General features: G+C 43.7%; 1 protein-coding gene across 3 annotated transcripts; it reads left to right on the top strand.

Annotated features, from left to right (window-relative positions):
* The first annotated feature begins 80 nt into the window (after positions 1-80).
* On the top strand, positions 81-22413 carry ep300b (EP300 lysine acetyltransferase b). Of its 3 annotated transcripts, none has more exons than XM_087809107.1 (30): positions 81-1607; positions 3198-3784; positions 4509-4688; positions 4765-5059; positions 5212-5325; positions 5405-5647; positions 6194-6296; positions 6383-6511; positions 6591-6708; positions 6784-6958; positions 7029-7106; positions 7206-7291; positions 7378-7530; positions 7768-8262; positions 8410-8655; positions 9095-9290; positions 9400-9518; positions 11130-11369; positions 12229-12317; positions 13166-13246; positions 13817-13873; positions 13985-14062; positions 14203-14270; positions 14718-14868; positions 14969-15229; positions 15310-15475; positions 16408-16575; positions 16642-16803; positions 16883-17164; positions 17880-22413. In XM_087809107.1, exons 1-30 carry the CDS (start codon positions 1514-1516, stop codon positions 21165-21167), a joined length of 8502 nt encoding a protein of 2833 aa, XP_087665233.1. In that variant the 5' UTR covers positions 81-1513; the 3' UTR covers positions 21168-22413. The 3 variants fall into 3 exon arrangements, with proteins under 3 accessions (XP_087665233.1, XP_087665232.1, XP_087665231.1); XM_087809106.1 differs by having other exon boundaries at positions 9400-9551; XM_087809105.1 differs by having other exon boundaries at positions 9400-9551; positions 13136-13246.
* Positions 22414-22630: the final 217 nt, after the last annotated feature.

Genomic DNA, 22630 nt, shown 5'->3' with positions numbered 1-22630 from the left:
GATTGCGCGGAGTGATGGATCCGCTTCGAGCGGTGTTCCGGACAGTCACGAACACGTCCGAAGATCGCTTCCCCTCGTCTTCCCTCCTCTCCTCCTCCTCCTCCTCCCCTTCACGCCTAATGTTGCTGTACCTCCAACCCTCCCCCCGTATCAGAGGAGTAGAAACAACAAGCCGCCATTTTGTTTGTGCGGACAGACCGTCAGAAACAGGAGGAGATAAGGGAAGGAGCGACTACGGCTACCGACGATAGCCGCTCCGGAACACCACGGGAGACCCACAGCGAGTGTCCAGACCGCGTCCGTGTTACCAGGCGAGAGAAGGACCATCTCGGTCAAGAATCGGAAACCGCGGAGGGAGAACCGAGTCGGTGATATAAATGTATGCATGAGAAGGAAACACTCCGAGAAATCCAAGGAAGGCAGGAAGGGGGTGTTTTACGGAGCGAAGAGGCGGAAGAGGGTTATATTTTTGAAACGCGGAGGAAAAACCTGCAAAACGGGGGGAAATATCAACATGAAAAATAATAATGCGTCCGTCGTGGAGGAAGGAAAGAGCCCGCATAGACAATTATATAAATAAATTGCTGCCGGGAAGAAGGGAGAGGTGGAAAGAAAGACTGGTTTAAAGAGAACCTACACGCAGGGGGCATTTCTCCATCACCGAGAGGATTTTTGTCTGACAAAACATTTTCAACAAAACCAAGTTGTTGTTTTTTTTACATCTGCTCCTCATTTCCCAATTTCCTCTTGTGAGATTTATTTTCCTTCCGGCTGGACAAATATTACTTTTACTAAAGCAACTCTTACTGCAAAAACCCAATTCGATAAATCGGCAATTAAACCACCTTTTAATTGCCTGCAAACAAATAAAAGTCTGCATCAGTTGCATACGACTTGTGATTTTTTTTTTTTTTTCGCAGGGTTTTCCTTCCCTGCATCGAAAAAATGTGCAATACGCTTCTCCAGACCCAGTGCCTTGCATGATCCAACACACAAGTGCACAAATCTGTCATGCATGGAATGAAATGTTTTCAATACTTTAAGCTGATTTTTTGCTCAGTGTTGCCACTTTAGTTGTATTTTCAAGCTACTTCAGGTCGCCATCCTTTTTTTTTTCTTTTTTTTTTTGCAAAAGTTGATACCTACAGTGGGGGGGTCGTCGATCGGGATTTCTCCGCCGACTATGGCGGTCAACACCGGCCAGAGCCTCGCATCTCTGGACACTATCTGTGTGGCTGAAGAGGCTACATGAGGTTGTCAGAGGGCCGCACGCTTTCCTTTTTGGCCGACTCCACCTTCCCACCTCCTGTTCAAATCTGTGAAGAGACGGAATCAGGGGAGGGGAACTGATCTCTGCAGAGAGAGGGCTATACCGAGAGTCCACCACTTTTCTCCCCTACCGTCCCCCGAGCGGTGGGGGAAAACCAACAGGAGACACCAGAGAAAGGAATCAACCTCCGTGGATATATACTGCATTGTTTTGTTTTTTTAACATCTGAATTCGTCAAAAAATATGGCTGATAATGTCCTGGAGTCTGGCCCGCCGTCAGCCAAGAGGCCCAAGCTGTCTTCTCCGGCTTTATCCGTGTCTGCAAGTGATGGAAACGGTGAGTAGAAGTTTAATGCACGCTTTGTCCTCGAACTCTTTAATTCAACGACACCCGAACACGGAGCTTTTATCGCCGCAGAAACGAGAAAAACCGCTGTGCAACTTTCCTCACACACTTGTCCTGAAAAGCAGTTTTGTTTAAAGTTTTCGCTTCCTTCTTTTGGCGTTTATATCCACACGACGTGGAGCGATTGTTTGCCTGGAGATCTAAAAAGTCTCCACACTCGTACTGTTGCCACAAACAAGTTAGTAGTGGTGATGTTTTGAAGCGTTAGCATCAACATGCTAACTAGCTGGAAACTATTAAGATCCACCTCCAAACAATGGAAGAGTCGACCAGCCAGTGGTTCTTCCAAAGTTGGGTTAATTCACAAGTTGGACAAACCCCTCCGAGGATGTAGTAAATAAAAACATTATAGTGTGTTAATTTAACGCGTACGCTATTTTGTTGGCGTATCAGCGATGTTTAGAAAGTAACGGTAACCGATTTAGGAAGCTAACTAGCTAATCGGCATCAGCCGGCTAGCAATGAAATTAAGTGATTCGCTAAACAAAATGGACCATTCGATCATTCATACCTCTCCTGTTTCTAGTCGTTCTGGCAGTAAAATGTTGGTTTGGATGTGATTTGTTTTAATCGATGTTGGTGTTTTTGGATCACTCACTTTTACTCAACTATTGTATCGAAGCTAGCTATTGTTCAGACTCTTCGTTAAAGTTGCTCGAAGCTCGGATTGATGCTTTGGATGTTTTCCGGTTTAGTTCGCTCGCACTCCATGTTCGTCGTTTTATTGGGTTTCCAATCTTTTTTAAATCAGCTCATTTCACCTCCTTTGTTCAAAGCTTTTGAGTTTTTCAATTGTTCTCCAGCGATACCCATTCTCGTCCTCCGTCCATTGTCTGACTCTGCTCCATGACAATGAGCTGCTTCTGCTGTTTACCTCCAAAAACCACCATGTATAGACATTCAAGTAGTTTTTTACTTAAATCCGTGAAACTAACGTTGTATATTAATAAAAATTGTACGAGATAATTGACTGAAAAGGTCTTTATTTTGGATTTTAAAGGTCGTGGTGACAATTTGGCAACTGTAAAACTTATCGATCTGAACTTTTCAAAATTGTGCAAAATGCACAGATTTTTTTTTTTTAATTCATATTAATGTTTTAGTTAGAACGCATTAAAAGCAAACTTGCATGTTACCTTTCACAAGTTGTACATCTCAATGTGGCCAATGATCACTATTTCATCTCTATCAGTCTTCAATGTATTCCATATATCACTTGGATTTCTGGTGTTCCTGTAGATTTCAGAAGCTTATTATTTATATTCTGATAATTCTATTTATATATAAACATCTACTGAATAAGTATCTTCAGTGCACAACCCACACTCACCTGAGAGCACTGTGATGCTTCACACCTTGACACTACTGTGTTCACCCTCCATGTTTGGCATCCAATAAAACCACTAGTGATGCCCAGGAGAGAACCTAAACAACAACCAGCCCGTGGTGAACATGGTGTTAATGTATATACTGAACTTTTTTCTTTACATTTTCTCAACACATTCTTTTTTTCTTTTTTAGATTTTGGATCTCTCTTCGACCTGGAGCATGACCTTCCAGATGAGCTCATCAGTTCATCAGATTTAGGACTTACTAATGGAGGGGATGTCAGTCAGCTCCACACAAGTCTTGGGGGTCTTGGAGGAGGCCAGGATGCAGCAGCTAAACATAAACAGTTATCTGAGCTCTTACGTGGCGGGCCACCATCACAGCATGGTGGCCCAACATCCAACAATACTGGACATGTGGGAGCCATGGGTATGATGGGGGGTGTTGGCATGCCCTCAGGTGGACCACAAGGCATGACCCTCCAGGGCCAGCAGCAGCAACCTGGATTAATGCAGCAGGTTGGGATGGTCGGAGGTGTGTCATCACTGAATCGGGCAGCTGCTATGATGAATGCACAGAAGGGCAACACTGGACAGCAGCCTGGTCTGATGGGAGGTCCGGTGATGAATGGGTCTCCAAGAATGGGCTACCCTGGCACTGCAGGCATGGGGAACAACGGAAACCTATTGGCTGAGACACTTCAGCAGCAAGGGGGTCAGCAAATGGTACCTGGAGGTCAGCCGGGGATAAGACCGCAGCAAGGTGGATCATTAAACAAGGTAAGATGACTGATAATGTAAAATGAAAAATTTAAGTGAATTTTAAATGATGTACAATGTTTTGAAATAAGTTTTACTTTAATCTGATCTGTGCTTTTTACATACTTATACACATTGTAGAACATTGTGGGTAAAAGATTTGTACACAAGAAGCTACAAATGAATACTAAATGTGAAAATAATTTCTAGTTATATTAAATATGATTTTGAGTACAATTCAAATTAAAACCTTCTTGTGTTGTAATATACAGTCAGGTTACACTTTTGTCTCATTTTCATTGCACCAAAAAAGCATTTGTTAGACATTATAATGCATTTATAAAGCTTGATAATATATAATTGTAAGTCTTTAGCGAATGAATGCCTGTCTATTCTAAGTTATATGAAGTCTTATAAATGCATTATGATGTCTTACAATATTTCTTTGGAATTCATAATAAACAAGACCTTTTGTAGAAAGTGTTACCAAAACCTTTTTCAAATACATTTTGCACGAGCCTATGCAGCTTGAACACATAATCGACATCTACAAGACTTATTTGTAACGGTCTTATTTTATTGTTATTGCACTCACATCTTGTTTGCATTCTAAATTTTAACCTTTCCTATTTTTAGGATTAACAAACAATGTGAAGTTAGAAAACCCATTTAGGTTAACAACAAGCACTAAAGGTTTATGTTCTACCATTTATTAATCCGCATTTTTCTTTTTATTTGATTGTAGATGAATATGATGGCCAACTCGGGCCCCTATGGTGGTCCGTATAGCCAGTCTGCAGGACAGGGAATGCCAGGAGTTGGGCTGGGCCCACAGCTCCAGAATAAGGCAGGTCTACATAACAACATGGCCAGTCAGTTTAACATGGACAAGAAGATGCCACCGGGTCAAGGGATGCCAGGAATGGTAGGATTTGGGTTATTAAAACGGTTGGCTCCGTTTTTTTAAACGTAATTTTGACTAATATTTACTGTCCGCCAAGGCTCAGCAGCAGTCTCCAGGCATCGGGAACATCTCAATCGGAGCCGCCGGAGTAGGAGGTGCTCAGGTCGGACTTGGTGCTGTTGCGGCTGGTCCCGGTGCAGCGCCACCTACAGCGGATCCTGAGAAAAGAAAGTTGATTCAACAGCAACTGGTGCTTCTGCTGCACGCACACAAGTGCCAAAGGCGGGAACAGGCTAATGGAGAAGTGCGTCAGTGCAACCTGCCCCACTGTCGCACCATGAAGAACGTGCTTAACCACATGACTCACTGCCAGGCTGGCAAGTCCTGCCAGGGTGAGTCCAGCAATTATAGTTAATAATGCCTTGAAATGAATTGAACATTTCAGCTATGTTGCTCAGCTATGCTGGTCCTTAATATCAAACTAGTATTGCCGGCCAACACTTCTTTTATCCTTAAGTCATTTCCTTCTTTCTTGTCTATCCAGTGGCGCATTGTGCCTCATCAAGACAGATCATCTCTCATTGGAAGAACTGCACAAGACACGACTGCCCTGTTTGTTTGCCGCTCAAAAACGCCGGAGACAAGCGGAACCAGCAATGTAAGTGTGGGATCCAAATGAGTGAACGATTGTCTGATCATTTCTTCTCGGCTCTAATATCCTCTCTTCTTTACCAAAGCCCTCGTCAACAGCGCTGGAGTCGGCTTGGTAAACTCGTTGGGTCCTGTAGTGCCAGGTGGGCAACAGAACCCCTCCAGCCTGACCCCTCCCAGTCAGATAGACCCCAGCTCTATAGAACGTGCGTACGCCGCCCTTGGTCTCACCTACCAGGGCAACCAGACAACCCAGCAGTCACCGCAGAGCAACATGCAGAACCAGGCTCTGCAAGGACAGCCTGGAATGAGGAGCATGAATTCAATGGGTACATTTTTCTGATTCTTGCACATTATTGAAGCAACTTTCAAACTGACCATCAACTTTTCTAGATTGTTTTCATAAATGTTTAAAAACCGTTGTACTAACCTTACTGAAATAACTCTACAGTTCATTTGTAATCGGATTATAAGTAGTTTCAGATCAACAATGTGGATGAAGACTCGTGCTATTTAGACAAAAAATGTTGGAACAAAATATCAAAAAAATCAAATCTAGGCTATCTTATTGCAAGTAAATGACTTAAACTTTGGTCAATTTAAAATATCTTCACTTTTTTACTCTACGTAGGATGGGAGTTTTTATTGAATAGTTCTTTATGAATGCGGTGTTCAGAATAAATTGTTGTTCACTGTGAAAGATGACATCCAAAAGACAAACAAAACATTATTACCGAAATAAGAAACATACATTGTTGTGCATGTTAAATGCACTTCCAGAGCTGAACTTTTTCATAATGAGTACCTTTTTTTTGGAAGTATGCAAAGGTTGAAAGTCAGAGAGGATCAGTTGTAACGGCCAACTTTCCTTTTAGGAGGCAACACGATGGGGGTGAACGGTGGAGTTGGAGGGCAGCAGTCAAACCAGTCCTCCCTTCTTCCAGATGCCATGTTGCACAACAGCATGACTGCACAGAGGTCAGAAAGTCTTGTGTTAGTCTTCACTATAATATCTATTCTCCTGTGTCTGATCCTTGTTTTTTTTTTTTAATTTATGCTTGTAGTTTAATGAATGATGCTGTAGCAAGCATTGGCTCCATGCCTACTGCAGCTCCTCTTTCTTCTGCCGCTATGAGGAAGTCTTGGCATGAAGACATCACTCAAGACCTCCGCAACCACCTAGTGCACAAGCTGTAAGCCTTTCTTTCTTAACTCTAAATTTACAAAAGTTCGGTTATTAAATGTCATTCTTTCATCTGTTTCCGTACGCAGAGTCCAGGCCATCTTCCCAACACCCGATCCTGCTGCACTGAAGGACCGCAGAATGGAAAACCTGGTGGCGTACGCTAGAAAAGTAGAGGGTGACATGTACGAGTCGGCAAACAGTCGGGTAAGAATCTCAAAAATGTAGAACTCTTGTTTTTTCTTCTGTGTTTCACTCACTTTGTACACCTGTCTCATTCAGGCGGAGTACTACCACTTGCTTGCTGAGAAGATCTACAAGATCCAAAAGGAGCTGGAGGAAAAGAGGAGGACGCGACTACAGAAGCAAGGTATGATGCCTGGTCAGCCTGGACTGCCTCCGTCTGTTCTCCCACAAGGCCCTCCTAGCATGGGTCAGCCACCTTTGGCACAGTCAAGTAAGCACAAATATTTCTTCAAGCTAAAAAAGTACACATCCCCTTATCATTCTGAAACTTCTTTCCTCAGATGGTCCTCTTTCTGATCCATCCATGGTGCGTCCAACTGGTGCTAATCAGATGGTCCCCAGAATGCAGAGCCCGACAGGTATGTGTGTGTATCTATCTATATAAAGCATTAACATGTCGCATAACTTTTTATCTTAAAAAAATTTGACATCTTGACCTTTCTTTCAATCCTTCTCAGGCTTAAGCCAGTTTGGTCAGATGGGGATGCAGTCCATGGGTCAAAGGTCAACCCCTCCTTTGCCCCTCAACAGTCAGATTAACCAGGTTAGTGGTTAAGTTATTTAAAACGCAGTAAACTGAAGTTCCCGGTTAATTCGTTTATTAATTATTTTTTTTTTCCACTCACTCAGATGAGTATGGGAGCACCGAGGATGGGTCAACCCAATGCTGCACAGTTACAGAACCAATACCTTACCTCTTCGGGACAGTTTCCCGGGTCCAGTCCAGGGCGTGGTTCCGGCCCTGTTGGTATGAACCAGCCCGGGTCACAATCGGTGCAGCCAGTAAGCAATCTTTTTTTAAATGTTGTCATGGTTTCCTTTGGCCTGAAAACGTCTCAATTTTAAGTCTATGTCTGGTATTCCTTACAGTTGATGGCAAAATACCAAGCATTCATCCATGTCTGTGATTGAGTTTATAAAATAACATGCTGTTTTTGCACCCTCATAAGTTTCTTGTTTGGATAGTATTCTTAATAAAGTATTTGTTGTTAATAATTTAATTATTTTCTTTCTATTCAGCCAAACCAGATGTCAACACCGCCGTCCATTCCAGCCAGCAGCCCGTCGGCACCGTCAGCCTCGTCCGTTCCGGGGTCGATGGCCCCCGGAGGTCCCATGTCCAATGCTGGCGTCACTAGTGCCGGACCTCTTTCCACTTTGCCTTCATCTGCCACACCTAACCAGACCAACAGTTTTTCTCACTGCCCGCCCATGCGCACAAGTTCGCCTTCGCCGGCGCGCAGCCTCACCCCTCAACCCCATCAGACCCCACCCACGTTACCTTGTTCTCAAACGCCACAACCACAGACACCCAGCACACCCCAGATGCTTCCTCAACAACAGCTACCCTCACAGCACCAACCGCCATCGAACCTGATGGTCAACTCTGAAAAGACCAATCAGCTTCCACAGCAGCCGACGGGTGGCGTGGCTGCCTCGGGCCCCCAACCAGGTCCTGCTTTGTCTGTGCCAAGTCAGAATGCTCATGTGCCACTGCAGCTACCACAGACTCCGGTTAGTATTCTTCCTCCACTTAAACACCTGAACAGAGAAGTTTGATTGTAACGTTAACATTTGACAGTTCTGCTAAAATGATTAAGGAAAAGCAAAGCAGAGCACTTGTTTAGGTTAAGGATTCTCACCTTTTTCTTTCTTACACAGCTCTCTCCAAAGCCTTCACTGACGGCTGACGGTCAAGTGTCTTCTCCTAACTCAGTCACCACAAGTATTGACCCCAGCTCCAAGTTTCCCTCTGTAGAAGACCCTGTTCCCAGTCAGGAAGATATAAAAACGGAGTTTAAGAAGCAAGAAGAGGAAGAGGAAGAGATGGAAAAGAAAGAAGAAGGAAAACATTTGGGGAAAATGGATAAAGATCAGCCTGATATTAAGACTGAGGTGAAATCGGAGGTGATTTAATTGTTGTTGTATTCCTCATATCTTTCCCTATGCCATTGCTCTAATGTGATCTAGTTTCTTTGTCTGTTGGCAAAATTACTAAATTCAAAGAACAGCTACAGTGATTTATATGAATTAAAACAACACACATTTGAAATATCCATTTAGATTATGCATAAACCACAACTGTATGAAAACTCAACACTCAATTCAAAAGAAAGTCAAACTGAAAAAATATATATGTTCAAACATTTAGTTCTTCTATTGCTATTATTACTTTGGGAGAATGTAATGTATGTATCCAATGTATTTTTACTGCTGAGAATAGTTTAGAATTGTCCTCTCAATTAAATCTAGGGAACAGTCCAAATCTAGTGGTCAATAAGAAGATTGGTGGAGATCGGTTCCATTTTTGAAAGGAATTCATATTTTGATAATCCATTCTTCACAGATCAAGAAGGAAAAGTCGTGCGAGGACGGGTGTAAAGGCGAGCCCATGGACACGTCATCAACTTCCGAAACAAAGCCGGCTGTAGCTGGTGAGGATGTGAAGCCAGAGGTGAAGAAGGAGCCTAAAGAGGAGCAGGATGGTTCAGGGACCACGGGCGACGGCGGCTCCCCTGCTCCGGCCCAGAGCAAGAAAAAAGGTACCTTTTTAGCTTAACATTTGAAAATGCAAAAAATGTTGCTCATGTTAATATGAAGGGTCTAGTATAAATCATTTTTGGCACTCTTTGAAATAATTTGTCTTTTCAGTCTTTAAGCCAGAAGAGCTGCGTCAGGCACTCATGCCCACGCTGGAGGCTTTGTACCGGCAGGACCCCGAGTCCCTGCCCTTTCGTCAGCCAGTGGACCCCCAGTTACTGGGAATACCCGTACGTATTCGAACTAGTAACAAAACTAACCTGGTAAGGGACTGCACTGGCTGCCATTTTGCTTCAACTCCTCTTCAAAACGTAGATATTTTGATTTTATTTTTCACCCATCTTTAATATTTTTCTTCATCTTAGCATTAGTGATCATCATTTTTTTGTGTTCAGTCTGATTTTTCTTCCATCTTTTACCATTGCATGCCAGAAGTTTAATAGATTGTGTGTTTCAAACTGAAGCAATGGCTCTTGGCACATGTGAGCAAAAACCAATTCAACATTCTTTATTTAAAATTTTAAAAAATGTAAATCAAAACAGAACTAGATAGTGGTTATTAAAGTTAAAGAATGATAAAATTCAAGTTAGGGCTGCACATGCTTTAAGAAAATGTTTGATGTACAGCTATAATCAAATAAATTGATCCCATGTTATCGGTAAGTACCATGTAGGGCAGACAAACTAGTGAATTTACTCTATAATGTACATTTAATTTTGGATTTAAGTGTAACCTTTTGTAAGATAACACTAAACAGTCTAATATATCTTCTAAAATGATATATCTTTTTGCTAATCATAATGAATGTAATTGGTTTCAAGCTCTTTACAATGTCCTCGAGTGTGTTACTTTTGTTTAGTTCATAATTTTTGTGTTCATCTGATGATATAAAAGAATCACCTTAATTTGCGTTCATCCTGGATCATTTGTGTAGTTCCCATCCTAGCTCTCCACTGCTAGCTTTCTAGTTCAGTTCCTCACCAGTAGTAGTGTGTTGGTGTTCAAGTGAGCAGTGTGTGGATGTTTCAGCTCAACTACAATGTTAAGCCAACTTCCAAAACATCATTATTTGATATATATTGCCCACATGAGATCTCCAAAACCCCTGTTGCTATGGGGATCGTACCAATGCCCCTGCTGTGTCAAAATCTATTTTGAAACATTTTTATCTCTCGTTACTCATGATCAATTTAAGCAAATTGGAAACAAACCATGGAAACATAATTAATCCTAGGATTGGCCTGCTTTTGCTTCACCTATTGGTTTTTATGTGACCAAAATTCCACTGATGCTGCTGGCACTGATGATGCCAACCACTATGATTTTAATAAGAAGCCTCTGTCTGCTTGTCGCTGTTGCTCTGTTCATCTTGGTTTTGCACCCTGAACCTATTGCTAAGCTAATAAATGATAGATATTTGAGACATTTGCACTTGTGTGCGTAAAAATGCATTTGAATTTTACTTTCCATTTGGATTGATCAATCAGACGAGAGGCAACAACAGTCTCACCAAGGGCTTGAGGACGAGGGGTGCAAAGCAAAGGGTTGTAGGGCAGAAGTTGTCATGTCTCTCTGTTTGCACGCAAACTTCTTCTCTGCAGTGCTCAACAACATTGTCCTCCCTGCACCCTCTTCTCTCCCTCCTCTGGTCCCTCCTGGATGACTGCAACACCTCAACGATGATGACGCTGTTCTTCTTTCCCACTTTTCTCTCCTTTGTCTCCTGGACGTTCAACCCCTTCTGTCGATTCGCTGCTCTGTCTTCTCATGTCTCCCTCACCCTCCTCCTCAACTTCCAACTGTCTCTCAACTCTCGACGGCACCGTTGTCCCCTCACCAGGACTACTTTGACATCGTGAAGAACCCCATGGACCTGTCCACCATCAAAAGAAAGCTGGACACCGGACAGTACCAAGAGCCTTGGCAGTACGTGGAAGACATCTGGCTGATGTTTAACAACGCCTGGTTGTACAACCGCAAGACATCGCGAGTCTACAAGTACTGCTCAAAGCTGGCTGAGGTGTTCGAGGCGGAGATCGACCCTGTTATGCAGGGTCTCGGATATTGCTGTGGGAGAAAGGTATGTTTTTTTTAATTAAATTGATACAGAAAACATAGGAAGAGTTTGTGTTAAGAGGGGGAATAAGCAATCTAGCTGCTCTAAAATTGTCAACAGTGTAAGATGTTTTGTTGTGAAAATATGTATATGGATAGACAGAACTCTATTGATCTCTCGGGTAAATTCCTTTGGGAAATTAGGATGTGTGAGCCGATTTTCAAATCGATAGATTAAATCAGGGGTGTCAAACTCAATCACACAAGAGGCCAAAATCCTTTAGCAGTCTTTGTTCCTGGCCAAACGAAATAATATTTACTTTATAGAAAGTTTGCCTGATTTTATTTTATTAATTTTTTTAATTCTTTGTTAAATCTGTCAAAGTATCGATTATTTCTTTGTTTCTCCTCTGTCGCCCAACATTTACAATACGTCTTATCTTAAACTAAATATTGTCTCAAAATCAAAGTCACTTATTGTTCATGTTATGGTGAACTGTAAAGATGCAAACAATCCGGCAAGCAACATAAAATAACTTTGATAACACTCGCATTTTGACTCACTTGGATTAAATTTTAAAGAATTGCCGCTCTCATGAGGTCAAATGCTTTATTTTGACGTCTTAAGTTTTTGACTGACACAATCTTGCCAAAGAGAATTTATGAAATTCTCAAATAACATGTTGTTTGTTTACTGTTGACACAAATAATCTTCAAAATAAAAACATGCTTCCGGCTGCATGAAATCTGAGCATGGCCCCCTGGCCTGATTTTTGGACACATCTGACTCAATATTCAGTCTGCAAACATTACAGCTGAGCTCTATGGGGACACTGGACTTTCCAAATGCAACTGATACAAGTCAGTGTTTTTGTCTTTTTCAGTACGAATTTTCTCCCCAAACTCTTTGCTGCTACGGGAAACAATTGTGCACCATCCAACGAGACGCTGCTTACTTTAGCTACCAGAACAGGTAAGGGCAATCGGCACATTGGATGAGTGTGAAATTGAGCAGCTGTGTCGGTGCAGCCAAGAGAAGTTAGTCTTTTCACTCAGTTGGTGGATTCACAGTTGGATTTGGCATAAAAGGTTCTTCTTCATGATCTTGAACTCTTGTTGATTCGTAAAGTGGGATCTCTCCGCTGATATTTGTTTGGCTAATTTTGCCGTTACGGCAGCTTCAGTGGGACTAGATCCTACTCTATGAATGAACTAGAAGGATGATGGGTCTTTGTTGCTTTACCATGTTTTGACTTCATCCACCCTGTTTGGAGACTCACATCCTCACCCCTCCACCACAGCTCCTAGTGGCCTCTCATGTTGCTGTAATGTTGTTGTTGTTGTTTACCACTGGACGTCTGATGCTAATCTTTGCTTTGCCTTGGCTCTCTGTCCTCTGTTGGTTGTTCACATCCTGTTTGTCTCCCCCGACCCCCAAACTGTCCCTTCATTGTCCTACATGTGTCAATTTGTCTCACGCTTTTTAAAATATTCATTTTGACTCCCCCATCTCCCTCCCCCTTCTCCTTTTCTCTCCCTCCTTTTTAACGCTTGTGATGTCTGCATTGGCCTGCTTTGGTGTGACCAATCATCCGCCCGAAATTTACACTCAAACTCAAAACACCTGCCCACACAAAAATCCTGCATCACGATTGGCTGCTACCTCCTGGCGACGACCTACCTTGCCCTCTGCCTCCTCCTGTGTGTGCGCGCCTCCTGGCCTCTCCTGCCCTGATTGACGGCTGCTTCCTCGTGCCCTCTCTGTGATTGGCTGTGCTACGAACGGTGTAGTTCACCAAAATATGGGCTTCTCGCTGACAGGTACCACTTCTGTGAGAAGTGTTTCAACGAAATCCAAGGGGAGACCGTTTCCCTGGGAGACGACCCCTCACAGCCCCAGACGTGAGTAACTGTTTTTGTTTTCTTGTTTTGTTTTTTTTTGTGCTCATTTGATCAGTATTTAAATTTCAATAAATGTTTTCTGTCCTTAATTAAACACTATAATGGTCAGCCTTTTATTTACACTTTGAATATCTAATCTACTGGACCAAACTATTAAACAATATAACTGTTAAATAATAGACTTTTATTGTGAAAATGCATTTTTGAATAGAGAAACACACAGATTAAAGACGGGTCCTTAATGTACATGTCAAGGGCAACAGGATCTAAACGGTCTTCGGTTCAGTATACCTTCTCTGATGAACTGCGTTGATAACAAAAAAGATCGTTTTCACGGACAGTAACCTGAGTCTATGTGGGGGTATTTGTGAGACTGATATTGATGCTTACATTGTTCTTGGTTATGAGTAATGAAGAAAATAGTTACTTAATGTTGGATGTTTGTGGTATTTAAAAATAGATACAGCAGTATTTAAATTAAATAGTTTTTTATGCATATGACATGAAAAGCAAAATTCTTTGTGTTCTTAACTTTCACATTATTTACAGAAACTTCAATTTGTCACACAGGTCCATCAACAAAGATCAATTTCAGAAAAAGAAGAACGACACACTCGACCCTGAGTTGTACGTAACTTATTTTCAATGTTGAATACTTGTTTTTATGAGAAGTATGACGATATTATGTTGAGCAAACTTTTCCTCCAACGCGTTGTAATTCAAAATTTGTCTGCTCAGACTCGTGGAATGTAACGACTGCTGTCGTAAAATGCATCAGATCTGCGTCCTGCACAATGAAACCATCTGGCCGTCGGGGTAAGTGTTGTGATATTCGACTCAGCTAAATGACTGCAAAGAACTCCTTATCGTTGTGAAGATGGAAACAATTTTGAAGTAAAAGTGAGAAATCCAGATTCCTACTGCTGTACATGATGATGTTTGTATTGCTCCTCCAGCTTTGTGTGTGACAACTGCCTCAAATTGGCCAACAAGACACGAAAAGAGAACAAATATGCTGCCAAACGTGAGTACATTTCATAAGATGTCATTCCATTTATACATCTTTCTCAAACTTGCATTGGGAACAGGAGTTAAGAACATATTAATTGAAAAGATGATCTCACAATCCACCTTATGCACTGTGACTGAAGTGAAATATTACTTTTCTGGGTGATTTATTTTCAATTAAAACGAATGATATGTGATGTTTAAATGCTGTCAGAAGAGGGCGCCATTGTAGTTATTTACTCAACTTCTACATATTTAGAATGTTTAATTTACAACAACCTCATCAATGATAGGATACTCTAGGATACTTTGCAGCACCTAAAGAGTTAACGGTTGTGACAAGTCAAATTTAATGAATATTTCATAACCAAGTCACAGCTTGAGTGGTATTTAACCCATCTTTCTTCAGTGGACTATTCTTCTTTAGAAACGTGTGTTTTGATTAGCGATATCATCCCTACAGGACTTCCCCAGACCAAGTTGGGTAATTTTTTGGAGACTCGAGTGAATGACTACCTCAAGCGCCAGACCACCCCAGAAGCAGGCGAGGTCACCATCCGGGTGGTTCACGTCTCGGACAAGATGGTTGAGGTCAAGCCAGGCATGAAGTCACGGTGAGTTAATTCATAATTTTTTCTGCCTCCTTTTCATTTAAAGTTGAATCATAACTGAGAAAGAAAATGTCCTTTACTCATCTATGTTAACAATTCACAGGTTTGTAGACAGCGGCGAGATGTCCGAGTCGTTCCCGTACAGGATGAAGGCGCTGTTTGCGTTTGAAGAAATAGACGGCACAGACGTGTGTTTCTTTGGAATGCACGTTCAAGAGTACGGCTCCGACTGCCCCCAGCCCAATCAGAGACGAGTTTACATCTCTTACCTGGACAGCGTGCACTTCTTCAAACCGCGACAGCTCAGGACTGCGGTCTACTACGAGATCCTGCTCGGCTACCTGGAGTATGTGAAGAGATTAGGGTAAGGAGAGTTCTCTACATAACCATAGATTAATTATTTCAATTCAGAATAGTCTCTGATTGAAGAGTTTGTCTCTGCAGGTATACTGGAGGACATATCTGGGCATGCCCTCCCAGCGAGGGCGACGATTACATATTCCACTGTCACCCAATCGACCAGAAGATCCCTAAACCGAAACGGCTGCAAGAGTGGTACAAGAAGATGCTGGACAAGGCTGTTTCTGAGCGAATAATCCATGATTACAAGGTTAGCCTAAACTTTCTTAATCTTCACTAGGGCAGAAACAACCAACCAAACTACAGTGTTTTCAACAACTTCACATCCTGACATCGGTTCGTACATTTGAATCGAGATGTGTGTCTTCTCTCGTCTCTGCCTGTGCGCACCACCGGCATGTTTGTGTGTGCACATCAAAGTTACCTTATGCAATCACACAATTCAAATTGTGTGACTGATAATATATTATTGTGTATGACCGGAAATGCAGTAAGAAAAAGAAGAATGACTGACTACTGTTTTCACTTTTCTTTACTCTGAAGTTTACAGACATTTATTATTGACTCATAAATATAAATGTTTACATCACGTTTTTACAGTTGACTTTAGTATTTGCAGTGAATATGTTTATTTACAAGTGCAATTGGAGTTACTAAATAAACCTTCTCCCTTTATTTTAAATTATGCTTAATTTGCCTTTATCATAAAAAATACTTAATAACGTTATCTTGAGAATCAAAGAGAAATACATTTTAGTGTAAAGTTAATCATTTATTGTATTGGATTAAAAAAAAATGCATAAAAAATAGGTGATTGAAAAATAATCGCAATATTTTGGAAAATAATCGCAAATATTTTTTTTTCAATAATCGTTCAGCCCTATTCTCACACAATGGGGGTTTGACGTATGGCTGTGTGGTATAACTGTTTTTACCAAAAAAAGGTTTTCATAAAGATTTTATCATATAGATGTATTCATACACCACTCAACTGGTGTATACCGCATGAAATATATATATATATATATATATATATATATAATAAATAAATGGCGATGAATATATATGAAGAAGAAAAAAACTAATGTGATATTATATTTCTGTGATACCCCCTAGCCCTTATTCTTAGGTCATTGTGTTTTGGGATGTATTCACGGTATTGGTTCTGCTCTTGTGTTCTAGGACATCTTCAAACAAGCCACAGAGGACCGTCTCACCAGTGCCAAGGAGTTGCCATACTTTGAGGGCGATTTCTGGCCGAATGTCCTGGAGGAGAGTATCAAGGAGCTGGAACAGGAAGAGGAGGAGCGGAAGAGGGAGGAGAACAGCACCTCTAATGAAAGCACAGACGTCAGTTCAGTCTATAATATTCTTTTCCCAAAACACGTTCTATGCTAACTCTTAGTTTGCCCTTAGGCCGGGAAAGGAGACAGCAAGAATGCCAAAAAGAAGAACAATAAGAAGACAAGCAAAAACAAAAGCAGCCTGAGTCGAACCAATAAGAAGAAACCAGGGATGCCCAACGTTTCCAACGACCTCTCCCAGAAACTATATGCCACCATGGAGAAACACAAAGAGGTGCACACCATAAGCTTTCCTTGTTAAAGTGAAAAAGATTTGTTAACTTAATGTTAACCGGTTTCATGCTCTCCTGCAGGTCTTCTTTGTCATCAGGCTGAGCGCTGGACCTGCAGCCAACTCACTGCCTCCCATCACTGATCCAGACACGCTCATGGCTTGTGACCTGATGGATGGACGGGATGCCTTCCTAACCATAGCCAGAGACAAGCACCTAGAGTTCAGCTCACTCAGGAGGTCCAAGTGGAGCTCCATGTGCATGTTGGTGGAGCTGCACAACCAAAGCCAAGACCGGTTTGTCTACACCTGCAACGAGTGTAAACATCATGTGGAGACGCGATTCCACTGCACCGTGTGTGAGGTGAGCGTCGCTGATTTGTTACCCTTATTAGATGCTGTCGGCTACGCTTGTTTACTAGCATCTGTATTCTACTGTTAAGCTACTTGTTGAGCTAGAGTCAGTTAAATGACATGCATTCTTCATTAACAAATATGGAACGTTAAAAGAAGCTTGAGAACAATATATATATAATGTTCCTGTCTCAGACCTCCTGGAGGAGTTTCTGTAATTTCATCTATTGTCTATAATGCACCTTAAAAAGTCACTTAATCTTGGAGAGGAAGTCAGGAGAGTTGGGTTTTCACATTAGTTGCACTTTAAGTTAATCTGCTGTTTAGTAGGTCCGTCATTATAACAATTTTTTTTATTTTTTGAAGATTACTTCATAAAGTTTTCCCCCGTCTGAATGGGCAGTACTTAAGCAAATTTTCTAATGTAAAAAAGTAAATGTAAAAAAGACTTTTGTACAAACAACCACATTCTGATAAGTACGATTACTATTCATTGAAGAGACACATTAGTTGCCCTTTAAAAACTTTAACTTTTGTTATTGTGCCAGGAAAATATCTTGGTTTAAAAATTACAGTTTTGTTTTAACATGTCAATTGCAAATTCTATGTGGGTGAAATTGACCATGGTCTCAATATTATTTACAATAACTTGGAAAAATGTGTAACAACTTCTTTAAATACCATAAAGTGCCCTTTTTTAAAAATGTTTTTGTTGTTTCCCACAGGACTATGACTTGTGCATCACCTGCTACAACACTAAAGGTCACGAGCACAAAATGGACAAGTTGGGTCTGGGTCTGGACGACGACAGCAACAACCAGTCCGCCGCAGCTAAACAGCATCCTGGAGACTCTCGTCGCCTCAGTATCCAGCGCTGCATCCAGTCCCTGGTCCACGCATGTCAGTGCCGCAACGCCAACTGCTCCCTGCCTTCGTGCCAGAAGATGAAACGGGTCGTCCAGCACACGAAGAGTTGCAAGCGCAAGACGAACGGCGGCTGTCCCATCTGCAAACAGCTCATTGCTTTGTGCTGCTATCACGCCAAGCACTGTCAGGAGAACAAGTGTCCCGTCCCCTTCTGCCTCAACATCAAACACAAGTTGCGGCAGCAGCAGCTGCAGCACAGACTCCAGCAGGCACAGATGCTGAGGAGAAGGATGGCCAGTATGCAGCGGGTGGGCCAGGCTGCAGGAGGACCACCAGGAGGACCGGGGGTCGGGCTTCCCTCTCCTGGAAACATCACTGCTCCCAGCACTCCCACGTCTTGCGGAACACAACCCCCGACACCCCAAACGCCAACGCAGACGATGCCACCGGGTCAGGCGATGACCCCTGGATCCCAGCAGCAGTTAGGGGGAATGCCATCCCAGGGTGGCCTAACGCCTCAACACCACCTTCATCATCAGTACCAGCAGATGACCGGAGGGGGAGGTGCGGGGGTAATGGGCTCGCCACAACATCAACAGATGCTCCCGCAGGTGTCTCACCAGCAGGTGGCCAACCATCAGCAGCTCCAGCAGCACCCTGCAAACATCCCCCCGTACTCCAACAGACTGCCCGGGTCTTCCCCAATCCACCAGTCCCCAGGAAAACCCATCCTTGGCTCAGCAACTCCTCCGCAACAACCACCAGGCAACGCTCCTATTCCTGGAATGGTTGGTGGGCCGCAACCTCAAAGCAAGCCACCAGGTCCTCTGTCTCAGCAGCAGCCCCAGTCTGGACCACCGCCTGCAGCTGTGGAAATCGCTATGAAGATCCAGCAGGTGGCAGATGCTCAGAGAAAAATGGCACTGCAACGACAAGCGGCTCAAGCTGGGATGATACCGCCACACCCCCCACATCATCAGCAGCAGCCAGGTCAGAACCAGCCAATGGGCATGGGACATCCTGGAAATGTGGCAATGGTGGGCCCCCAGGGAATGTCCCCGCAGACCCAAGCTGTTGCGCAAGCAAGGGCTCACATGGACACTCAACACGGTGGAATGATGGTCGGGTCTGGTGGCCCCATGCAGCAACTGCCTCAGCAGGGCGGCATTCCTCCAGGTCAAGTTGCTCCACAGCTGCAGAGAATGGCAGTGCCTCACCAGAACCCGCAGCAGCAGCAACAACAGCAGCAGCAGCAATGGGCCAATCAGGGTGTGCCTCCGCAGCAAAGACAAGTCATGATGAACCAGATGGGACATCCAGCCATGATCGCGGCACAACAACAGCAGCAACAACAACAGCAACAACAGCAGCAACAACAGCAACAGCAGCAGCAGCAACAACAGCAGCAGCAACAGCAACAACAACAACAACAACAACAACAAATGCAGCAGCAACAACAACAACAACAACAACAACAAATGCAGCAGCAGCAGCATCCACAGGGTCATGTGATGATGAACATGCAACAACAGCAGCAGCAGCCTGGTGCGGTTGGGCCCAGGGCTGCTGTTGTTCCAGGAGTGGGTGCAGCCGGGAATATTCCTCAGAATGCTCTCCAGGATCTCCTAAGAACTCTCCGCTCGCCAAGTTCACAGAATCAGCAGCAGCAGGTCCTCAACATACTGAGGTCCAACCCGCAGCTCATGGCCGCTTTCATCAAACAGAGGGCCTCCAAATACAAGGGACCCGGGGGAGCTCTCCCCGGACCTGCTGTTGGAAACGTCATGGTCGGAGGAGCAGGGCCGCAGGTCAACATGAATGCATCTGGTCAACCTGGTATGAACATGGGAGGTCAGGGCGGTGCTAACATGGCCACCATGGCCCAGCTGCAGCAGATGCAGCAACAACAACAACAACAACAACAGCAACAGCAACAACAACATCAGCAGATGCAACCGCAGCAGTTGCAGCAACAACAACATCAGCAGATGCAGCAGGTGGCAGCGCTTCAACAACAACAACAACAACAACAACAACATCAGCAGATGCAACCGCAGCAGTTGCAACAACAACAACATCAGCAGCAGATGCAGCCACATCAGATGCAGCAGCAGGTGGCAGCGCTTCAACAGCAACAGCAACAGCAGGTTGGAAACAGAGCGATTCAGGGTCAGGGGCCACAGATGGCAAATCTCAACAACCCCCAGTTCAGACAGCTGCTCATGAGGAGACATCTTCAGAATCAGCAACAGCAGCAGCAACAACAACAACAGCAGCAGCAAATGGGAGTAAATCACGTGCAGTTCCAGCAGCCGCAACCACCGCAGGGTCAGAGCTACACTCAACCTCAGTCTGTGGGACAGGGTCCTGGAGGAGGCCCGCCTCTCGGTCCTCAGCAGGCCACTGGACCTCCAGGTCAGCAGGGTTATACTGGCTCAGTGGCTCAGCAACAGGCTCAGCAACAGGCGCTGCAGCAGAGACTCCAGCAGCACCACCACCTACAGCTGCAGCAGCAGCAGCAGCAACAGCAGCAGCAGAATGCCATGGCTGGCCTGGCTGGGGGTGACAACGGACCAGGAGGCGGAGGGCCTTCACATCAGGGTCCCCAGCCCGGTCAAAGTGGTCCACCAACTTCCCAGGCGCTCCTCCAACAGGCTCTGCATCAGCGGCTTCTCCAGCATCAACATCAACAGCAGCAACAGCAACAACAGCAGCAGCTCGGTCCCAATAGCTCCCCAGCCCAGCACAACAACCCCATGAGCCCGCAGCAGCCGCAGCAAATGGCCCAATCCCCTCACCTGCAGGGCCAGACGATGTCCACCTCCCTCGCCAACCAGGTGCGGTCGCCGCAGCCCTCGCCCAGACCCCAGTCCCAGCCGCGTTCCAGCCCTTCCCCTCGCATGCAGCCGCAGCCGTCACCGCATCACATATCGCCGCAGATGCAGACTGGATCTCCGCATCCGGGTCACTTGAACCAGCACCACCCAGGTATGGTGGTCCCTCAACAGCAGCAACAAAACTCCATAGAACAGTTTGGGTCCGACAGTGCGATGCTGTCTCAGCTGGCGGGTCTTCACGGGCCGGGGGGCAGCAGTCAGGACCCCATGACACAGAATCTGAATCACAACCCTTTAGACATCATGTAGGAATTCTACTTCAAGTGTCAATCCGGAAGAGCTCCGAACATCTCTGCACAACCATCCAGGACAGTGTTATTGTTACTTAGCCTTTTCTTTTTTTTTTATACTATTAAAAAATGTTATTTAATTGTTTTCAATAAAGTTGCATCGAACTGAACTTCCTATGGGAGATAAACAATAAATCAAACAAGTCGTTAAATAAATTAGAGTAAATGAATCGTAAGTTATTGCTGTTAATATATTTTTCTTGCCAACGATGGACAAAGTGGGTGGTGCCAAACAGCCCAGTTTCCCCAGAGGAAAAGGAATAGTCCTATTTTCGGGTGGGAAGATGTTGCTGACACTTGCCTTTTTAAAGATTTTTAAGTGGTCGGGGAATTAAAGAGGAGATGATTAAGTAATGCAAATATTTTGTTTACCTTCAGTCCATTTCTGTTCTTCAGAGTGATGTTATTATAAATGTAAACCCAAACATGATGCATATCTTCTCTTTTTTAATTAAATGTTTGGATTTATTTATTGCTTTTCTGATGGGGGTGTCTGTCCTTTGAGACTGCTACTATAGAATTCTATTTTTGTTATCGACTCTTTCAGATGCAGATATAGCTTAGAACTTTAGATCCGATCCTGAAAGCGGGAATTATTCAATGTCAGTGTTTTGCAGTTGTTGAAGTTCTGCTGAGAGCTTGAGATGTTGAACTGACACGCGGTGGCGCCCCAGCCCAAATTCTAGAGTATAATGGACATGTGACGCTAGACGGGACTCTCTTTCTCTTGCAAACATGCAAGACCCCTCCCTCGAATGTTTGTGCACTCCTTCCTGTAAAGACACTTGACATGGAGCATTGGAGGCTTGGGGAGGGGCCGTGCATACCTGTGTGCCTGAAACCTTTACGTGGGCTGGGATGTGAACATGAGCGGGGTCAGGCTCCTTCATAGTATTTTTTTTTTTTTTCCCAAGATTCTCCTGTTTGGAGAAATCAGGAGATCGATCCAAATGAACTGTGTTGCACAGAAATGAGGAGAAAGGAGCATCTTTTCTGCCTCGTCCCCTTTGCTGCTTCCCTATGAACTTATCTCCCCCTTCGTATTCCTCCTGGGGAGACCGTTCTCCCTCCCACAAAGTTCCCCCTCTTTATCTTTCTGCTATACACTTTGGGAGTTTAATTTAATATTTTTTACTGTACAAAGCAAACACAAACTGTGGACTTAAATACTGTTTTTTTTATAATAAAAGTGAAAATGTCTAATAGTGAGGTGTCATCTGAGTCGATGGTTTCATGACGCAATAAAATGTATTATATTAACTTACATTTGACGATGAAAGCTGCAACTGTAAGTAATCATTAACAGCATTGTGACGTAAACCGATTGAAGCAACGCTAGAGGGCGCCCTTGCCTCAAGTACTTTCTTCAACTATAAACGATTAGATCCTGTAATGATACGTTTCTTTATTTTCACCACAACA

The sequence above is a fragment of the Callionymus lyra genome, chromosome 15 (genome assembly GCF_982586985.1).
Source record: "Callionymus lyra chromosome 15, fCalLyr1.hap1.1, whole genome shotgun sequence".
Classification (NCBI taxonomy): domain Eukaryota; kingdom Metazoa; phylum Chordata; class Actinopteri; order Syngnathiformes; family Callionymidae; genus Callionymus; species Callionymus lyra.
Note: the sequence above shows the minus strand (reverse complement) of the source record. Positions and strands in the feature narration are given on the sequence as shown.